At 42.7% G+C, this 17,442-nt stretch overlaps 1 protein-coding gene across 6 annotated transcripts in view; it reads left to right on the top strand.

Annotated features, from left to right (window-relative positions):
* The window catches only part of RPRD1A (regulation of nuclear pre-mRNA domain containing 1A), a 198,151-nt gene that overhangs the window by 33,455 nt on the left and 147,254 nt on the right, over window positions 1-17,442 (top strand). For all 6 annotated transcript variants that reach the window (XR_004538079.1, XR_004538078.1, XM_033930614.1 and 3 more), the window contains exons 2-4: window positions 208-337; window positions 12,013-12,119; window positions 12,201-12,298. Coding sequence is in view for 4 of the 6 variants with exons in the window: in XM_033930614.1 (XP_033786505.1) it covers window positions 208-337; window positions 12,013-12,119; window positions 12,201-12,298 (335 nt within the window). In the remaining 2 variants the exon portion in view is untranslated. The remainder of the gene's footprint in view (window positions 1-207; window positions 338-12,012; window positions 12,120-12,200; window positions 12,299-17,442) is intronic.

The raw sequence follows: 17,442 nt of genomic DNA on the forward strand, positions 1-17,442 counted from the left end.
CAAAATGTGGTTGATCCAGATACTATTTAGTATACGTTTGTATGGATAATCAGGCTAATATGTTTTCTTCTTGCTTGTGCCTGTACAGTGCTTATTTCAAAGTGCAGAAGTACTGCTTTTGAAAATGTTATGCTCATTTTTCTTTAATGTGAACATTCTAATTGGATTGTGTTTTGTGTTTTTTGTTTTGTTTGTTTGTTTTTAAAGCAAAACCAAATAGGAAACTTACGTTTCTGTACTTAGCCAATGATGTCATCCAGAACAGTAAACGAAAAGGCCCTGAGTTCACAAATGATTTTGCACCAGTTATAGTGGATGCCTTTAAGCATGTTTCCAGGTACAGTAAGTACAAGATATATTTTTATTTGTTGCGCTTTAACATAAATATGTTATAAAGTGATAAAGAAATTTGGTACCAGATTCCATCAGAATTGATGTTGACAACCAAACTTCTGTTGCCATTCTGGGTTTTGTATTTTCTGAATGAACTGGTGTATTAGTGGAAGTTATTTTACTTAGTGTCTGAGTGTTTTGCTTTAAATGTGTCCTGAAAAAAATTGGGTATCTGTAGAGGTCATATGGTAAGCAGGGATGGAAAAAATTAACCAACAGTTTCGGGCGAAATTTTAGGTTTCAATAATATACAATTTTTTAAAAATATGCTTTTCTCTGATAAGAAGCAGGACAGTCAATTTCCATGTTTATTAACATTTGATATTCCATTTTTTTTTTAAAAATATGCTTTTCTCTGAGAAGAAGCAGGACAGTCAATTACCATGTTTATTAACATTTGATATTCTGTTAAAGCTTCCACAAATTCTCAGTGGAGTACATTAAAAAACATATTACATAATAAAATAAATTGCATGAGATAAAATAAATAAAAGGAACTTCATTATGTAAAGAAAGACCTAACTCATCCACACTCAAGATACATTCATAATCTAAACTCACACTCATGATCAGTCTCTCAAACTCATGCTCATAAGAACATAAGAATTGCCGCTGCTGGGTTAGACCAGTGGTATATCATGCCCAGCAATCTGCTCACGTGGCGGCCTTAGGTCAAAGACAAGTGCTCTAAATGAGTTCAGCCTCATCTGTGTACGTTCCAGTTTAGCAGGAACTTGTCCAACTTTGTCTTAAATCCCTGAGCAGGAACTTGTCTAACTTTGTCGTGTGCCCATTCACCATTCAAATTAATGATTATGTTCTTTTGGAGTTGCATCGATTCTGATGGCCTCTTGAAAAAAATATATTTTCAGTAGTTTTTTGAATGCCTTATAATTCAGTTCAGTGCGAATATTAGGTGGGAGTTGATTCTAGAAATTGATGGAATAACTAATCTATTATCTTGTAGAGATCTTAACGTTCAACCAGGTGTATAAGGGATAGTCAATGATTGTAAATAACAGGGCTCAGAAGTATATAATGCCTTGTGTGTTAAAAGTAATACAGTGGTACCTCGGAATCTGAACACCCCAGAACTCAAACGTGTTGGAATCCAAACTTTTTTTGTAGTAAATTTTGTCTTGGAATCCGAACTCTGTTTTGGAATCCGAGTGCCCTGCACATTGTGGCCCAGATTCTGCAAAGTACTCCCGATTGTAGGCAGCTGTAGGTGTCCTACAGCTGTCTAATAAGCCAATCAGGAGGCACTTTTTCTTAAAAACCCCAAGCATAGAGGACGTGGCTACGGCTGCCAGTCTCCCCTCCCCACCTCACCCCCACCCCTGATGATCGCGGTAGGAGGGTGCCTAACTCCTCCTGCCAGACCCCCCAACTGTCCCCCTAAGATTGCCAATTGTAAACAGGAAAGGGAAGATAATTCAATAAATGAATAGAATAATTGAAAGATCAACCATAACAGCATTTATGACTGAAACAAGGCCATAATAGCACCTAATAAATCATATATAGATCAATAAATTCTAGGAATATCTTCATGGAGAATTAATATTAAATCGCAGTCCTTATTGAGTATTTAAAGAAAGCAGTGGTGGACATATAAATTATACAGACGTCAGTCTTTGGAACCTCTTATGATGTATACCATTATAAGTTCCTGTCTTGTATATTGTTATAATCATCTGTCTTCCACCCCCTACCGAAAATTTTTTTATGTACTTAATTTTGAATTTACTTAATTTTATTCCCTATGATTATTATTATCAATAAATTTATTTAAATATTATTATGTCTAATGTTATTAATGGAATATATAGTTTTTAAAAAAGTCAACGCATTTATTAGAGAATGCTTAAACTTATTGATTCATTTTAAAATGCTAAATTCATATCCTATTGAAATCCAATCAGTTAATAACATTAAAAAACTCTAAAATGCATGTGCCGTAGAAGCCTAAGGATATAAGGAATTTAAGTGCCTTCTGGAAATTGATTTGGGGGCATATTAATTTGATTTTGGAGACTGTGATTCCATTATCTTATGAAACAGTAATTTGTGGGAAATTATTATCCCCTAAACCACCAATAGATAGACATAAAAACAGACTGTTTGGGATTATGACTGGGATAGCCATCCAAATGGTCACAAGAAATTGGAAAAACTTTGATCGCTTGAATTTTAGTTTCTGGTGGCACTCATTATGTCTGTTATAGGATGGAAAAAATGATAAATGATCAACGGGTAATACTAAGGTATTTAAACTACTATGGAGTCCATTGACTAATTTTATTAATAATAATTGAATGACTTATTAATACATTTCTGGTTATAACCTACACATCCAAGGGGTGAGGGGGGAGGGTTGGGGTTATCTAGGATTTTTACGGAAGTTAGATTGGGAAAGGTTAATGAAAGAATCTATCTATCTCTTTCTCAAGACAAGCAGGCAGGCTATTCTCACATATGCGTGACGTCATCAGTGGAGCCTGGATGCGGAAGCTCGTAAACAGACTTGCTTGAAGAAACTAGAAGTTTAGAGTTGACCGCACCGCGCATGCGCGAGTGCCTTCCCACCCAGCGTAGGGTGCGTCTTCTCATTTTCCGCGGAGCCAAGAAGTCTGTCTTTGACTCTATGCGTTTAACTTAATTACTTCGTGCCTTCTCTGAACCGCAGTTTCTTTTTTTTTTCTTCACGAATCACTATTCTTATTTTATTTCTTTTATTTCTAGTTTAAAAAAAAAAATTTAAATCTTCCGTCCGACTGGGGGCAGGCCGCTCAGCCGCAGCCCAAGGGCTTCGATTTATCTATCTATTTTCCTTCTATGTCCCGGCCAGTAACGGACTTCAAGAAGTGTAGCCAGTGCCAGCGTGCGATTTCCCTTACAGACCCACACAGTCGGTGCCTCAATTGCCTTGGGCCAGATCATCAACCGAAGTCGTGCGAGTACTGTGCTACTCTTCAACCTAGAGCCGTTAAACGTCGTCATCTTTTAGTGGAGAAGCTCTTCGGGATTGATTCTTCCTCTGATCCCTCGACTTCGAAGGCGACTTGGCTTCACCTTCGACCGAGACTCCTACTTCTACTGCTTCCACCTCGAGCCTCATCAAACCTTCATCGTTTGCAGTGGCTCTCTCTTCGATGACATCTGCTGTATCTTCCCCTGTTGTCTCAGGTCAGATAGCTCAGCAGAAAGTTCCAGCGGTGGTGCTTAAAGTGCCTGAGACTTCCAATTCGAAGTACATTTACACTGCCTCGTTGGAACCTACAGCAAAAGCAGGTGGTCTGGATTCAGACGCGGATCCATCCTTCCCGGCTTCTTTCCAGACCATATTGGAGAAGCAATTCATTCAGTGCCTTACGAATATGGGACCGAAGCTTCTTCCTCTCATCCTGCCTGGGTATTCAGCAGACTCCCGCGAGGTTGAGCCGCTACCTTTGCCTCAGTCTGAGCTTACACACTCTTTGCAGGGAGCAGAGCCTCTGCGAGTGTCTGGTCTGGCATCTAAGCACGTGAAGCAAGGAGCAGAATCTTTGCAAGTGCCTCGGCAGGGATTCCTCACACTCTATTCAAGGAGCAGAATCTTTGGGAGTGCATCGAGGTTCCTCCATCAAACCTCTGGGGCTTCGATCTACAGCCTCCAGTCCTATCCATTCTTTGGTGGCATCGGCTGCTTCTGTCTCCAAGGAGAAGGCTCCTCGATCTTTGAGATCTGCTTCCAAGCACCATTCTCACCAACGATCGAGGCCTTCATCGAGGCATACTTCAAGGCATAGTTCTTCTTCAAAAGAACGTCCTTCTTCCACTAAGCCTCGATCTACTCCTACTTCGACTAGACCGCCGACTCCTCGATCGAGGTCTCCACTTCCACACCTTGAGGATGCAGCAGTTTCCATTGCTTCATCCAAGTCTCCATATTCTTTTGATGCCTTTTTTCCTGCCGAACCTTCATCTTTGACCCTGGCTGCCTCGACAACCTCGAATCCTCCTCGAAGCAAAGCATTGGCGTATCAGCTATCTTTCTCATCTTTTCTTCGTCAGATGGATGTTGACTTGGATCTTCAATTAGATGCTGGTTCCAAATACTCTAAGGAGTACCTCGAAGTCATTCATCTACCTCAACCTCCGGCAGAGTCACTTAAGCTTCCTCTTCACAAACTTTTGTCTCAGACTTTTGCCAGATGTCTGGAGACTCCTTATACCATACCAGCCATTCCAGGCAAATTGGACTCTAGGTATAAAACTACATTGCAAAGGGTTTGACAACTCACAGTTATCTCATCAATCTCTGCTTATGGAGTCCTCCTTAAAGAGGTCCCATCCTTCCAAGGTTTATGCCACCGTTCCTACTGGAAGGGAAGAGAAAACTATGGACAAATTCGGACATCACATCTATCAAAATTCTATGATGTCTTCTAAAGTCCTCAATTATAATTTTCATTTTATTACTTATTTTGAGTTCCTCATAACTTTTACCTAAATTTATGAGTTATTTGGATACTCAGAATCGCTTTGAATTTCTAGAAGTCATTGCTTCTTTATCACAACTCAGAATACATCTCCTTCAGTCGTCTTATGATGCCTTCGAGTTGTCTGCCTGGGCAGCTGCTTGCTCTGTAGCCATGCGTCGCCTTGCCTGGCTTCGTACCATTGACATGGATCCTAATCTCCAGGACCGCTTGGCCAATATTCCTTGTGCAGGCAATGACCTCTTTGATGAATCTATCGAGGCAGCCACCAAGAAATTGTCTGAACATGAAAAATCCTTTGCTTCTATTGTCAGACCTAAGCCAAAGCCAGCTCCTGCGAAGCCTACACATCCTCTTCCCATTTACCAGAGGCGTTTTGCTCCGAGGACGGCTCCGTACACTCGCCCTCCTCCTAAGAAACAGCAACCTCAGAAGCAACAAAAATCTCAACCTTCTGCTGCACCTAAGGCTACTCAGCCTTTTTGGCTGTTTAAAACAGAGCATAACCTCCACCGTTCTGACTCTGACTTCTTTTCTCCCTATAGGAGGTTGTCTCCATCATTTTTACCACCGAAGAATGACAATTACATCCGACCTCTGGGTACTGACCATCATCAAGGAAGGATACTCTCTTCATTTCACTCAGGTTCCACCAGAGCTTCTTCCAAGAAAGTATCCTTCCAGTCCATCCCAGACAGCCCTTCTTCAGTAAGCTCAAGCTCTGCTTTGTCTCCATGCCATCGAACCAGTTCCTTTGGAACAGCAGAACAGGGGGTTTTACTCCCGTTACTTCCTTGTTTTCGAAGAAGACGGGCGATCTGCGGCCCATTCTGGGTCTCAGGGCTCTCATCCAATATTTGGTCAAGGAAAAATTTTGGATGTTATCCCTGGCATCCCTTTATCCCCTTCTTGAGCAGAACGACTGGTTATGTTCTCTGGATCTCAAGGAGGCCTACACTCATATTCCCATTCATCCAGCCTCCCGTCAATACCTCAGATTTCGGGTGGGGAATCTGAATTTTCAATAGAGTGCTGCCCTTCGGCCTGGCTTCATCTCCCAGGGATTTCACCAAGTGCCTGGTAGTGGTAGCAGCAGCTCTAAGAAACCATGGTCTTCAGGTATTTCCCTACCTTGATGACTGGCTCATCAAAGATTCAACATCTGAGGGGGTTATTATAGCGACCCAACGGACTACCTGGTTCCTACAAAGTTTGGGATTCGGAATCAACTTTCCCAAATCTCAGCTTCAGCCCTCTCATAATCTACAATTCATCGGAGCTGTTTTGGATACTATCCAACTAAGAGCATTCCTTCCACAACAATGTCTAGAGGCTCTACTTCAACTCTGTCATGCAGTGTCTTCTCGCTCTTCCATCTCAGCGAGACACATGATGGTACTATTAGGTCACATGGCCTCCAGAGTACACATGACTCCTTTTGCCAGACTTCACCTCAGAATCCCTCAGTGGACCCTGGCATCTCAATGGACGCAGGTTTGCCACCCACTTTCTCAACACATAACAGTCACTCCTTCTTTGAAGCAGTCTCTCCGTTGGTGGATGCTCTCTTCCAATCTCTCCAGAGGCTTGCTTTTTCAAACGCCCCCTCATGGTCCTCACGACAGATTCTTTGACCTGTTCATGGGGCGCTCATCTCGATGGTCTCTGTACACAAGGCCACTGGACCAGTACTGATTGTCAGTGTCACATAAATCTGTTGGAACTCGGAGCGATTTTCAAGGCTCTCAACGCTTTTCAACATCTTCTTCATGACCAGGTAGTCCTCATTTGGACGGACAACCAGGTTGCCATGTATTATGTCAACAAGCAGGGAGGGACTATATCTGCATCCCTTTGTCAAGAAGCTCTGAAGGTTTGGGACTGGGCAATCCGCCACAACACCTTCCTCAAAGCTGTCTACATCCAAGGGGCGAACAATTGCTTGGCGGACAACTTGAGTCGTCTTCTGTAACCTCACGAATGGACACTCCATTCCTCGCCTCTTCATCACATTTTTTCACAGTGGGGAACCCCTCAGATAGACCTCTTTGCAGCTCCCCACAACTACAGACTGCCTCAGTTTTGCTCCAAGATATACTCTCCTCATCGCCTCGAGGCAGATGCTTTTCTTCTGGAATGGACGAATCTCTTCCTATATGCATTCCCTCCATTTCCTCTCATTCTCAAGACTCTGGTCAAATTGAAGAATGATCATGCCACCATGATTCTGATTGCTCCTAGGTGGCCGAGACAACCTTGGTACTCCCTTCTACTTCAACTCAGTAGCAGGGAGCCATACCTTCTTCCAGCAAATGTCATCCCTATTTTTTAAAAAGGATCAAGAGGTGATCCAGGAAACTACCGACCTGTGAGCCTCACATCGGTTCCTGGGAAGATAATTGAAACACTTATTAAAGACAGCATTGTGCAACACTTGGAGGATCACAACCTAATAAGGGCTAGTCAACACGGCTTCAGGAAAGGGAAGTCTTGTTTGACAAATTTACTACAATTCTTTGAGAAAGTGAACAAACATATGGATAATGGTGATCCAGTAGACATAGTTTACTTGGACTTCCAGAAAGCGTTTAACAAGGTCCCACATGCAAGGCTTATGAAGAAACTACTAAGCCATGGAATAGGAGGAGAAGTGCACAGATGGATCAGTAAATGGCTAGAGAACAGAATGCAGAGGGTTAACATAAAAGGGAAATTCTCGGACTGGGTGAAAGTGACTAGTGGAGTGCCCCAGGGCTCGGTTCTTGGGCCTAGTTTGTTCAATATTTTTATAAACGATCTTGAGGAAACAACATGCAATATAATAAAATTTGCCGATGATAACAAAACTAAGTCGGGCGATTGGCTCTCAAAGGGACTGCGAGGAGCTTCAGAAGGATCTGAGACAGCTGGAAACGTGGGCGACAAAGTGGCAGATGAATTTTAACATAAATAAATGCAAGGTGATGCATCTAGGAAAGAAGAACAAAGAACACGAGTATAGAATGTTTGGGGTAACATTAGCAAAATGCGAACATGAAAGGGATTTGGGGGTACTGATTGACAGAACCCTAAAGCCATCGGCGCAATGTGCGGCGGCGGCGAAGAAAGCAAACAGGATGTTGGGCATGATTAAGAACGGGATCACGAGTAGATCGGAAGAAGTCATAACGCCACTTTATAGAGCAATGGTCAGACCACACTTAGAATACTGTGTCCAACACTGGTCTCCTTACCTCAAGAAGGACATAACTTTGTTGGAGAAGGTGCAAAGGGGAGCCACGAAACTAGTCAAAGGAATGAAAAATTTGAGCTACGAAGAACGCCTCAGGAAACTGGGACTGTTTACACTCGAGAGGAGAAGACTGAGAGGCGATTTGATAAGAGACTTTTAAAATATTAAAAGGATTTGATAAAATAGACCAAGATGCAGCATTACTAACATTTTCAGATGTGACACGGACAAGAAGTCACAGCCTGAAACTGTGTGACAGCAGGTTCAGGATAAATGTCAGGAAGTTTTGTTTCACACAACGAGTGGTGGGCGCTTGGAATTCTCTTCCTGAGGATGTTGTGGCGGAGACTACTCTTCAGGGTTTCAAGCGCAAGTTGGATATACACCTTCTTGCAAATCATATTGAGGGATACGGTAATTTCAGGTCTTCATAATAGAGAACATAAATGGGCCGCCGCGTGAGCAGATCGCTGGACTTGATGGACCTCGGTCTGATCCGGTGAAGGCATTTCTTATGTTCTTATGTTCAGTTTTTCCATCTCTGCTTACACAGAGTCAAGGGTCTCTCCTTCATCCCAACCTGCAGTCTCTACACCTGACAGCTTGGTACCTCTCAACATAATTCCTCTTCAGTTTTCTCAATTTGTCCGAGATGTTTTAGAGGCATCTAGGAAGCCTGCCACTAGACAATGCTGTCACCAGAAATGGACTAGATTTTCTACGTGGTGTTTTTCTAATAAGGAGCCTTAACATTCCTCCTTATCTTCTGTTTTGGATTACCATTTGCACTTATCCACTTCTGGTCTCAAGTCTACATCGATCCAAATCCACCTTAGTGCTCTTGCGGCTTTCCATCAGCCTATTGAAGGGAAACCCCTCTGCTCATCCGGTGGTTTCCAGATTCATGAAAGCACTTTTCAATGTCAAACCTCCTCTCAAACCAACTCCTGTGTTTTGGTACCTCAATGTTGTCCTTTGCTCAACTGATGAAGCCTCTATTTGAACTAATTGACAAGGCTCATCTTAAGTATCTCACGTGGAAAGTGGTGTTTCTCATTGCCCTCACTTCCACTCAGAGTCAATGAGCTGCAAGCTTTAGTTGCTGATCCACCTTTCATGGTATTTCATCATGACAAAATGGTTCTTCGAACACATCCTAAATTTCTCCCTAAAGTGGTATCGGAATTTCATCTCAACCAATCCATTGTTCTTCCAGTGTTCTTTCCAAAGCCTCATTCTCATCATGGAGAAATAGCTCTTCATACTCTGGACTGTAAACTGCTTTGGCCTTCTATTTGGAATGCACCAAACCACACAGAACTGCTCCTCAACTTTTTGTTTCCTTCGATCCAAATAAGTTGGGCCATCCTATCTCTAAGCGTACCTTCTCCAACTGGATGGCTACTTGTATCTCATTCTGCTATGCCAGGCTGGATTACCTCTACACAGTAGAGTCACAGCCCATAAAGTTAGAGCAATGGCAGCTTCAGTAGTTTTCCTCGGATCTACACCTATCGAGGAAATTTGCAAGGCTGCTACTTGGTCCTCGGTTTATACTTTCACTTCTCACTATTGTCTGGATACTTTCTTCAGACGGGATGGACAGTTTTGCCAAACAGTATTGCAATATTTATTCTCCTAAATTGACAACACTCCCACCATCCCATTCTGTTTAGCTTGGAGGTCATCCATTTGTGAGAATAGCCTGCCTGCTTGTCCTGGGATAAAGCACAGTTACTTACCGTAACAGCTGTTATCCAGGGACAGCAGGCAGCTATTCTCACAACCCACCCACCTCCTCTGGTTGGCTTCTCTGCTAGCTATCTGAACTGAGGAGATTCGCCCTACGCTGGGCGGGAAGGCACTCGCGCATGTGCTGTGCGGTCGACTCGAAACTTCTAGTTTCTTTAAGCAAGTCTGCTTGCGAGCTTCCGCATCCGGGCTCCTCTAATGATGTCACCCATATGTGAGAATAGCTGCCTGCTGTCCTTGGATAACACCTGTTACAGTAAGTAACTGTGCTATATCTATCTATCTATTTATTTATCTATCTCTTTTTTTTCCTGTTTAGTCATTAGAGGGGGAGGGAGCAAATAGTGATCATGTTTTTCTGAAAGATGAATGTGCTTTTTCTTGTTTCACTATATGTACATTTAATTGTTAATGGCACTGTTGTTGGTGTGGAAAATTAATAAAGATTAAAAAAAAAAAAATAGGACCTCTAAGTCTGATTTTGGATGTCTCCTACTTTTTTTTTTTTCAAAATGACCTGTCTAAATGTCTTGGCCCTTAGGACATCTATCTTTTTGGCCTGTTTTGAAAATCAAAACGTCCAAATACAAAATGTCTGAAATAAGGCCATTTGGACTGGGAGGGGCTAGCTTTTTAATGGACTAGCCACACAGACATGCCAACAGAACAGTAGCACCTTAGTGGGTGCCAGGTACATGTCACCATAACCCCCTTATAATATATTGTGAGCTCTCCAAAACTTCCCCAAAACCTGCCATACCTCCTGTCTACCACCCCAATAGCCCTTATAGCAGCAGGTGTCACCTATATGACAGTACAGTAGTGTTTGGGTGGGTTTTGGTGGGCTCACATTTTCCACCAAAAATGTAGTGGGTAGTGTGGGCCAGGATACTTCTCTACACTGCCTACCAGGCTACTCCAGACACCTGTTCGTTGTTGTACTAGGATGTCCCATAATATCTGCAGCTCTCATAGAGGCTGAGATGTATTGTTTCTCATCTTTGGGGGGTAGGAGGGGGGTCAGTAACCACTGGGGAAGTATGGTGGGCCATGCTTTCATCCCTCCAGTGGTCATCTGGTCAGTATTGATAGTTTTTTGACCATTAGACACTTTTAAAACAGGTCTACCTCTGGACATCTAAATAGCATCCTGGATGTCTTGGGAAGTGTTTGATTAACCCTGCAAGATGTTCAAGTGCTGAGACTGCCCAAATCTTGCCCCAAATACACCTCTAACATGCCCCATTAACATTTAGACATCCTGGGGGATAAATGATCTGCAAGACATCTAAAAACTTAGTTTTAAAACTTGGCCTTTGGACGTTTTAGTGATTAAAACATCCAAGTGCTGGTTTATGCCTTTTTTTTTTTTTAATGTCTTTATTTTTTGAAAATGAGCCCCTTAGAATTCTAAGTCCCTTTAGCTGACCCTGTTTGTTGAGGCTGTATCAACATTGGTAAACCATCAAAGAGCTACCTCTTGAAACATATGCAGAGTTGTGATGTGGACACTGTTCCAAAGCGGATTCCAGATGTGATAGCAGTTTTGAGCATTCTGTTCACCAGCTCTCTTTGAGGTTAAGAGCCCAGCTTCAGACCTCCTTTGACCTTGTTATTTTAAACTGACTTTCAGCTTTAAACAAATAAACATTATTTCACCTTCTTCATGTTTAATTGTATTCTCCTTTTATTGTTTGAAGAGAATCTTTAGTTGTGTGACTTCAATGAACTGCTTGTTTTTTTTTCAGAAAGCAGTGGCTTACCTATAATCATAGGAGCCGGTGCTGTGGGTTCTTAAGCACCCCTGATATTGAACAAACGCCTTAGTTTTATCCAGGGAGAGGTAATTTCTATTACCTCCAATAATTTTAAAAAATTGGCTCCTATGCCTTGTAATAGGTGTTTTCTGAAAGCAACAGTTCACAAATCCTACATGCCCTTTAGCTTTTTTTACTTAGAAAACTGAAGCAACCTATGCAGTCTCAGAAATTTAGGAGATGCTATACTTGCCTTGTGGGGATAGTCAAGTCTAGAAAAGTATTCTGTAGTAATGTTGGTTGACATTCCTTATCTATGTGACTTGTAAACCCCTATATTCATAGATAACGAAATGGTTTGGAATTCTTATACCTATCTTAATTGTCTTTACAGTGAGACTGATGAGAATTGTAAAAAACACCTTGGCAGAGTGCTTTCTATTTGGGAAGAACGGGCAGTTTATGAAAATGATGTCCTGGAACAGCTGAAGCAGGCTCTGTGTAAGTATTTTATGCTGTTCTGTTAGTTTTTAATTGTACGTGATTCTCAATCTTCATTCTTTTTTTTCTTTGTTACTGAAGTTGGCGAAAAGCGAGCAAAAAAGCGCACATATGAGCAGCTCAAAATTGAGGAAGATGATGACTGTTCAGCGCGAAGCTCCCCATGTGAACCTCCCCAGGTATTGAGTTTGAACAGGTTCCTGTGTATGGGTCTTCTATCTGTATTTCTTAGGTTATGAATTATGATTTGTATTGTGCATACTAAATATACACAGCATTATACAAGACAACCTTTGCTCCTTAGTGCTTACAGTTGTTTTAGGACACACAGAAAACAAGATGAGTTTTCTGAAGAGTTCATATAAGAAAGTCGGTGGGGTGGGCAGATGTTTGTTTTAACAAGAAGTTGGAATAATGTTATTCTTGGAGATCCCAAATTGACATCTAGACTAATTTAAATCTAGCTTAATACTTTTTTTAAGTTTGTTTTTGCTATTCCACATCAAACAGGGAAAGCATGTACAATATGGCTCTTGGAATTATTTCTGTCCTCTGCGTGCGTATGTGTGCATATTTCTCTTGTCTCTGTGGTCAGTATTCTGTAAATGGCACTTAAATAGGTTGGCTCCTAAAAAAACAAAAAAAACGGCGCTGGCCATGTGTCAGTCATGCTTAGGCGCCGTTAACAGAATTGTGACTATCGGCACCTAAGAAAAAACTATAGGTGCCAGTAATGTAGCTCAAGGTTTTAAAGTCTTATGTAACTGATGCCTAGGCTTTTGACAGAATCAGGTCTAGCACCACCTAAGATAATCTGTGCCTCTAACCATGCCTACTTTGGCCTTAGATACCACTAGCCGCCATACTGTAGGTGGAATTCTAGCGCCTACTTTTTTAAATGAGTTTTTAATTGGTTTTAAATGATATGGTTTAGTTTAGTTTAGTTTACTGCACTGATTAAAGCCAATTAAAGCAATTAAGTTAGACGCTAGTAGGTGTGATCAAGGTTCCTACCAGCGCATAACTTGACCACTGTTTACAGAATATGGCCCTGTGTATGTATGCCTGATCTGGAGAAGAGATGAGGAAAGGATTATTTGAAAGGTGCATTTCCTTAATTGTTGTTTTTCTGTGAATCAATGTTTGTATGGTGCAACTGTTGGAATTGCTTTTTTCCATTTGGGAGGCTGCTTCATTTCTATTTCATCTCGCATCACTTGATGAAACTTAATTTCTGCAGCATAGGGCTCAACGCTTCCTTTTAAGTGACTGGAGCCATCTTCCCGTATTCTGCCCCTACAGCCTTCCCATTGACTGTATCCTATCCTGAGTCAAGTCAGAACCTTCCTTTCCTCTTTATACCTCTGGGCTCTTTGCTCCCTCTAGGACCTCAAGGAAAGAAAGGTATATAAATGTTCCCACACCTTGCCTGCTGAGTTGTTTTATCCCCAGCTGAAACCAGGATCCTTGTTGAGACTATATTTACATTAATAAAGTTTAACCTTGGTTGTATTAAGACATATATGCTTTGCCCTGTTTCTCCTGTGCTTTTGACTATACTGAGCAAAGATAGTCTCCCTTCTCTTTGTGTTTGTCTTTGTAAAAACGTAAGACCCATATCTGCAAATGCCTCTGTGGTGATTCGTGTTGTTTGAGGCCTAGCATTAACAAAATTTTCTTCTTGTGCATCTGAACTCTTCTCATTTGTGCAGAGTTTTTAGGATTGCAGTGTGATGTTTGGCGTGATCTTCTGATTATCCTTTGAGTTTGTCAACCTTTCTTGTGTGAGATTCATCTTCTATCACAAGTCATCCACTACGTTTCTGATCACACAAATCACTACTTCCCAATCTACAATCTTTTCATCTTTTTGCCTAGCAACACACAGTACTCACATCATCATACTTATCACCATAGTAACATAGTAAATGACGACAGATAAAGACCTGAGTAGTCCATCCAGTCTGCCCATTACTTATAGCCATTCAAAATTAATGATTAAATTAACTTGTCTCTTCTTTGATATTTCTGGAAAATAGACTGTAAAGTCCACCTTTTTTGTCCTAGGTTCCAAATGCAGAAGTTGCATCCAAGCTCTCTCCAGCCTATCCAGCCTACATGCAGTGGTGAATTTCAATTGGAAAAACTCATTCAAATAGTCAGAAATTCTATCACAGCATATTGCTTAAATTGCATCGACAAATGCTTCATACATAGGATTACCATATGGCTTCAGAAAAAAAAGAACGGATTGAGACATCTGGGCTTTACTTCAGTTTAAAGCGATGGAAGTAAGGAGGACAGATTGAGACATCCTGGGTTTTACTTCAGTTTAAAGCGATGGAAGTAAGGAGGACAGATTGAGACATCCTGGGTTTTACTTCTGTTTAAAGCGATGGAAGTAAAACCCAGAAGTCTCAATCCGTCCTCTTTTTTTCTGAAGCCATATGATAACCCTATCCATGCATGCTTCCATTTCATAAGCATGTTCAAATGTACTTCCTCACCAACAGATGAAGGAAGAGATTTCATAGAACAAGTGACCATCAAGTTTCAAGTTTATTGGGATTTGTTATCTACGCAATATCATATTTCAATGCGTATAACAATTGTTTTTAAAATAACAATTAACAAATTGGGGAGGACAAAACAAGATAATATAGACAGATTTTGGTATTCTATTACAAACTGGTACAAAAGGCAAAAGGGGTGAACTACATATTTTTTAAGAAAAGAAAAAGAAACATTTAAGGAAAAAGAAACACATATGGAGGGGTCATGGAAAACATATATGGTAGGATCTCAAATCCAAGATATAAAATGAAATAAAGAGTATTATCCCAGGACAAGCAGGCAGCATATTCTTGACTGATGGGTGACGGCACCGACGGAGCCCCGGTACGGACAATTTTAGAGTGATTGCACTCTAAGAACTTGGAAAGTTCTAGCAGGCCACACCGCGCACGCGCGAGTGCCTTCCCGCCCGACGGAGGCGCGCGGTCCCCAGTTTCTTAGTTTCCGCAGAGCTAAGAAGACGCACTTTTCAACGGCTGTTGAAAACTTTTTTCTCTTTCGCCTTCCCGCTCGCGTAAACTCGTTAGGAAATAGTGTTTCCCTCATTTTATTTTCTTTTCTTTGTAAAAAAAAAAAAAAAAAAACTTAATTCGTTTTTCTTTCATTTTTTCGGTTTCGCCCCAGCGGGGCCTGTTGCCACCATCGAAGCCTCGGCCTTCGATTTGGCTGAAGCCGTTTTTACCTTCATGCCCCCTCAACCCGGGTTTAAGAAGTGCCAGCGGTGCGCTCGACCAATTTCACTCACAGACCCGCACAACTGGTGTCTACAGTGTCTTGGTCCTGACCATCGAGCGTCCACCTGCACCCGCTGTGCCACTCTTAAAAAGAGAACTTTAAAAAAATCGCCAAATCCAACAGCAATTATTGTTTGGTACCGAGATGTCGGATTCGACGGCACCGGTCCCCACTTCGACCCTGACGCAGTCGGCACCTGCCTTGTCGACACCGCACCGGCGTCGCACCCATCAGGTAAGCCGGCTAAGAAGCCTTCCCCGCTGGAGCGGCCTCCGGTCTCAGTGGTAGCGAGCCCAATCCTGCCGACCTCGAGGTGCCCGCGGAAGCGCTCCGCTCCGATTGAGGTAAGCCCCTCGACATCGGGTTCCTCTTCGGAGTGTAGAGTGGCACCCAAGGTACCGCAGAAGAAAAAAGCGGTACCGGTGCCTTCACTGGACGAGCGCATTGCCGCCGTCCTGCAAGTACAGCTTAAAGAACAACTACAGCAGCTGTTACCTGCTCTCCTGACACCGAGCCTTCCAGTCCCGGTCCAGTCTGAGCCGGTACCGACAGTGGAGCAGCCTCCTTTGTCGGCATCCACCTTGTCGGTACCGATACATACTACTTCCTCGGTATCTATGCCGGTCTTAGCGCCGGAACCGAGATCCTTACACCAGGCTGTTTAAACCTCGGCGCCGACACAGCCTATAACATCTCCCGGTACCGTTTCACAGAGGTCTGGGAAGTCGATGCATAAAACTCGACACCTAGAACCCTCCACACCGGAATCCCGGGACCGCAGTTTTCAAGTAAGGGACCCTGATCTGTGGGGTGATTCGGAGGACCCCCTTCTCTCAGAGGGAGAGTGTTCATCAGGGGAAGAGGATCCTTCTGTTTTAGATCTGTCCTCTAAACCTGATGCAACTTCTTTTACCTCCTTTCTCAAAGAGATGTGTGAATCTCTCTCTATTCCCTTGGAATCATAATTCAGCCTTGGAGGCTGAATCCAAAAAATCCAAGGCATTTCTCGATGCTCTGGATTTTGACCAGCCTCCAAGGGAATTTCTCAAGCTCCCTCTCCACGACATATTAAGAGAGACATTTTACAAAAATCTAGAGACACCCTTGACCATCCCAGGAGCTCCCCGCAAACTGGACTCCTTATATAAGGTCATACCTATTCCAGGCTTTGACAAGCCGCAACTCCCCCATGAGTCTTTACTGGTGGAATCTACTTTAAAGAAATCCACGGGGGCTAGTGTATACGCTTCTGTCCCTCCTGGCAGAGAAGGTAAGGCCATGGATAAGTTTGGCAAGAGGTTGTATCAAAATGCGATGCTAGCAAATAGATCAGGGAACTATGCTTTCCATTTTTCTTTTTACCTTAAGCATCTCATTCAGTCTTTGTCATCTTTTGAGAAATATCTCCCTGACCGTAAAAAATCCGCCTTTCGCCAAACTTCTTCATCGGTCTTACAACTCCGCAAGTTCATGGTCAGATCAATCTATGACACCTTTGAGCTGACCTCTAGGGCCACGGCTATGTCGGTGGCTATGCGGCGACTGGCCTGGCTCAGGGTTTCAGAACTCGATGTCTGCCAATCAAGTGGAGCAGGCTTCATCCAAGGCAAGACAAATAATGGGTTGCATACGAAGGGGTTTCGTCAGCCGTAAGAGGGAAGTCATTATGCCATTGTATAGATCCATGGTGAGGCCCCACCTGGAATACTGTGTGCAATTTTGGAGGCCGCATTATCGCAAGGATGTGCTGAGACTGGAGTCGGTGCAGAGAATGGCCACCCGGATGGTCTCGGGACTCAAGGATCTTCCATATGAAGAACGGCTTGACAAATTACAGCTATACTCGCTCGAGGAGCGCAGAGAGAGGGGAGACATGATCGAGACGTTCAAGTATCTTACGGGCCGCATCGAGGCGGAGGAAGATATCTTCTTTTTCAAGGGTCCCACGACAACAAGAGGGCATCCGTTGAAAATCAGGGGCGGGAAACTACGAGGTGACACCAGGAAATTCTTT

This window comes from Geotrypetes seraphini, chromosome 2 (assembly GCF_902459505.1).
Source record: "Geotrypetes seraphini chromosome 2, aGeoSer1.1, whole genome shotgun sequence".
Lineage (NCBI taxonomy): Eukaryota > Metazoa > Chordata > Amphibia > Gymnophiona > Dermophiidae > Geotrypetes > Geotrypetes seraphini.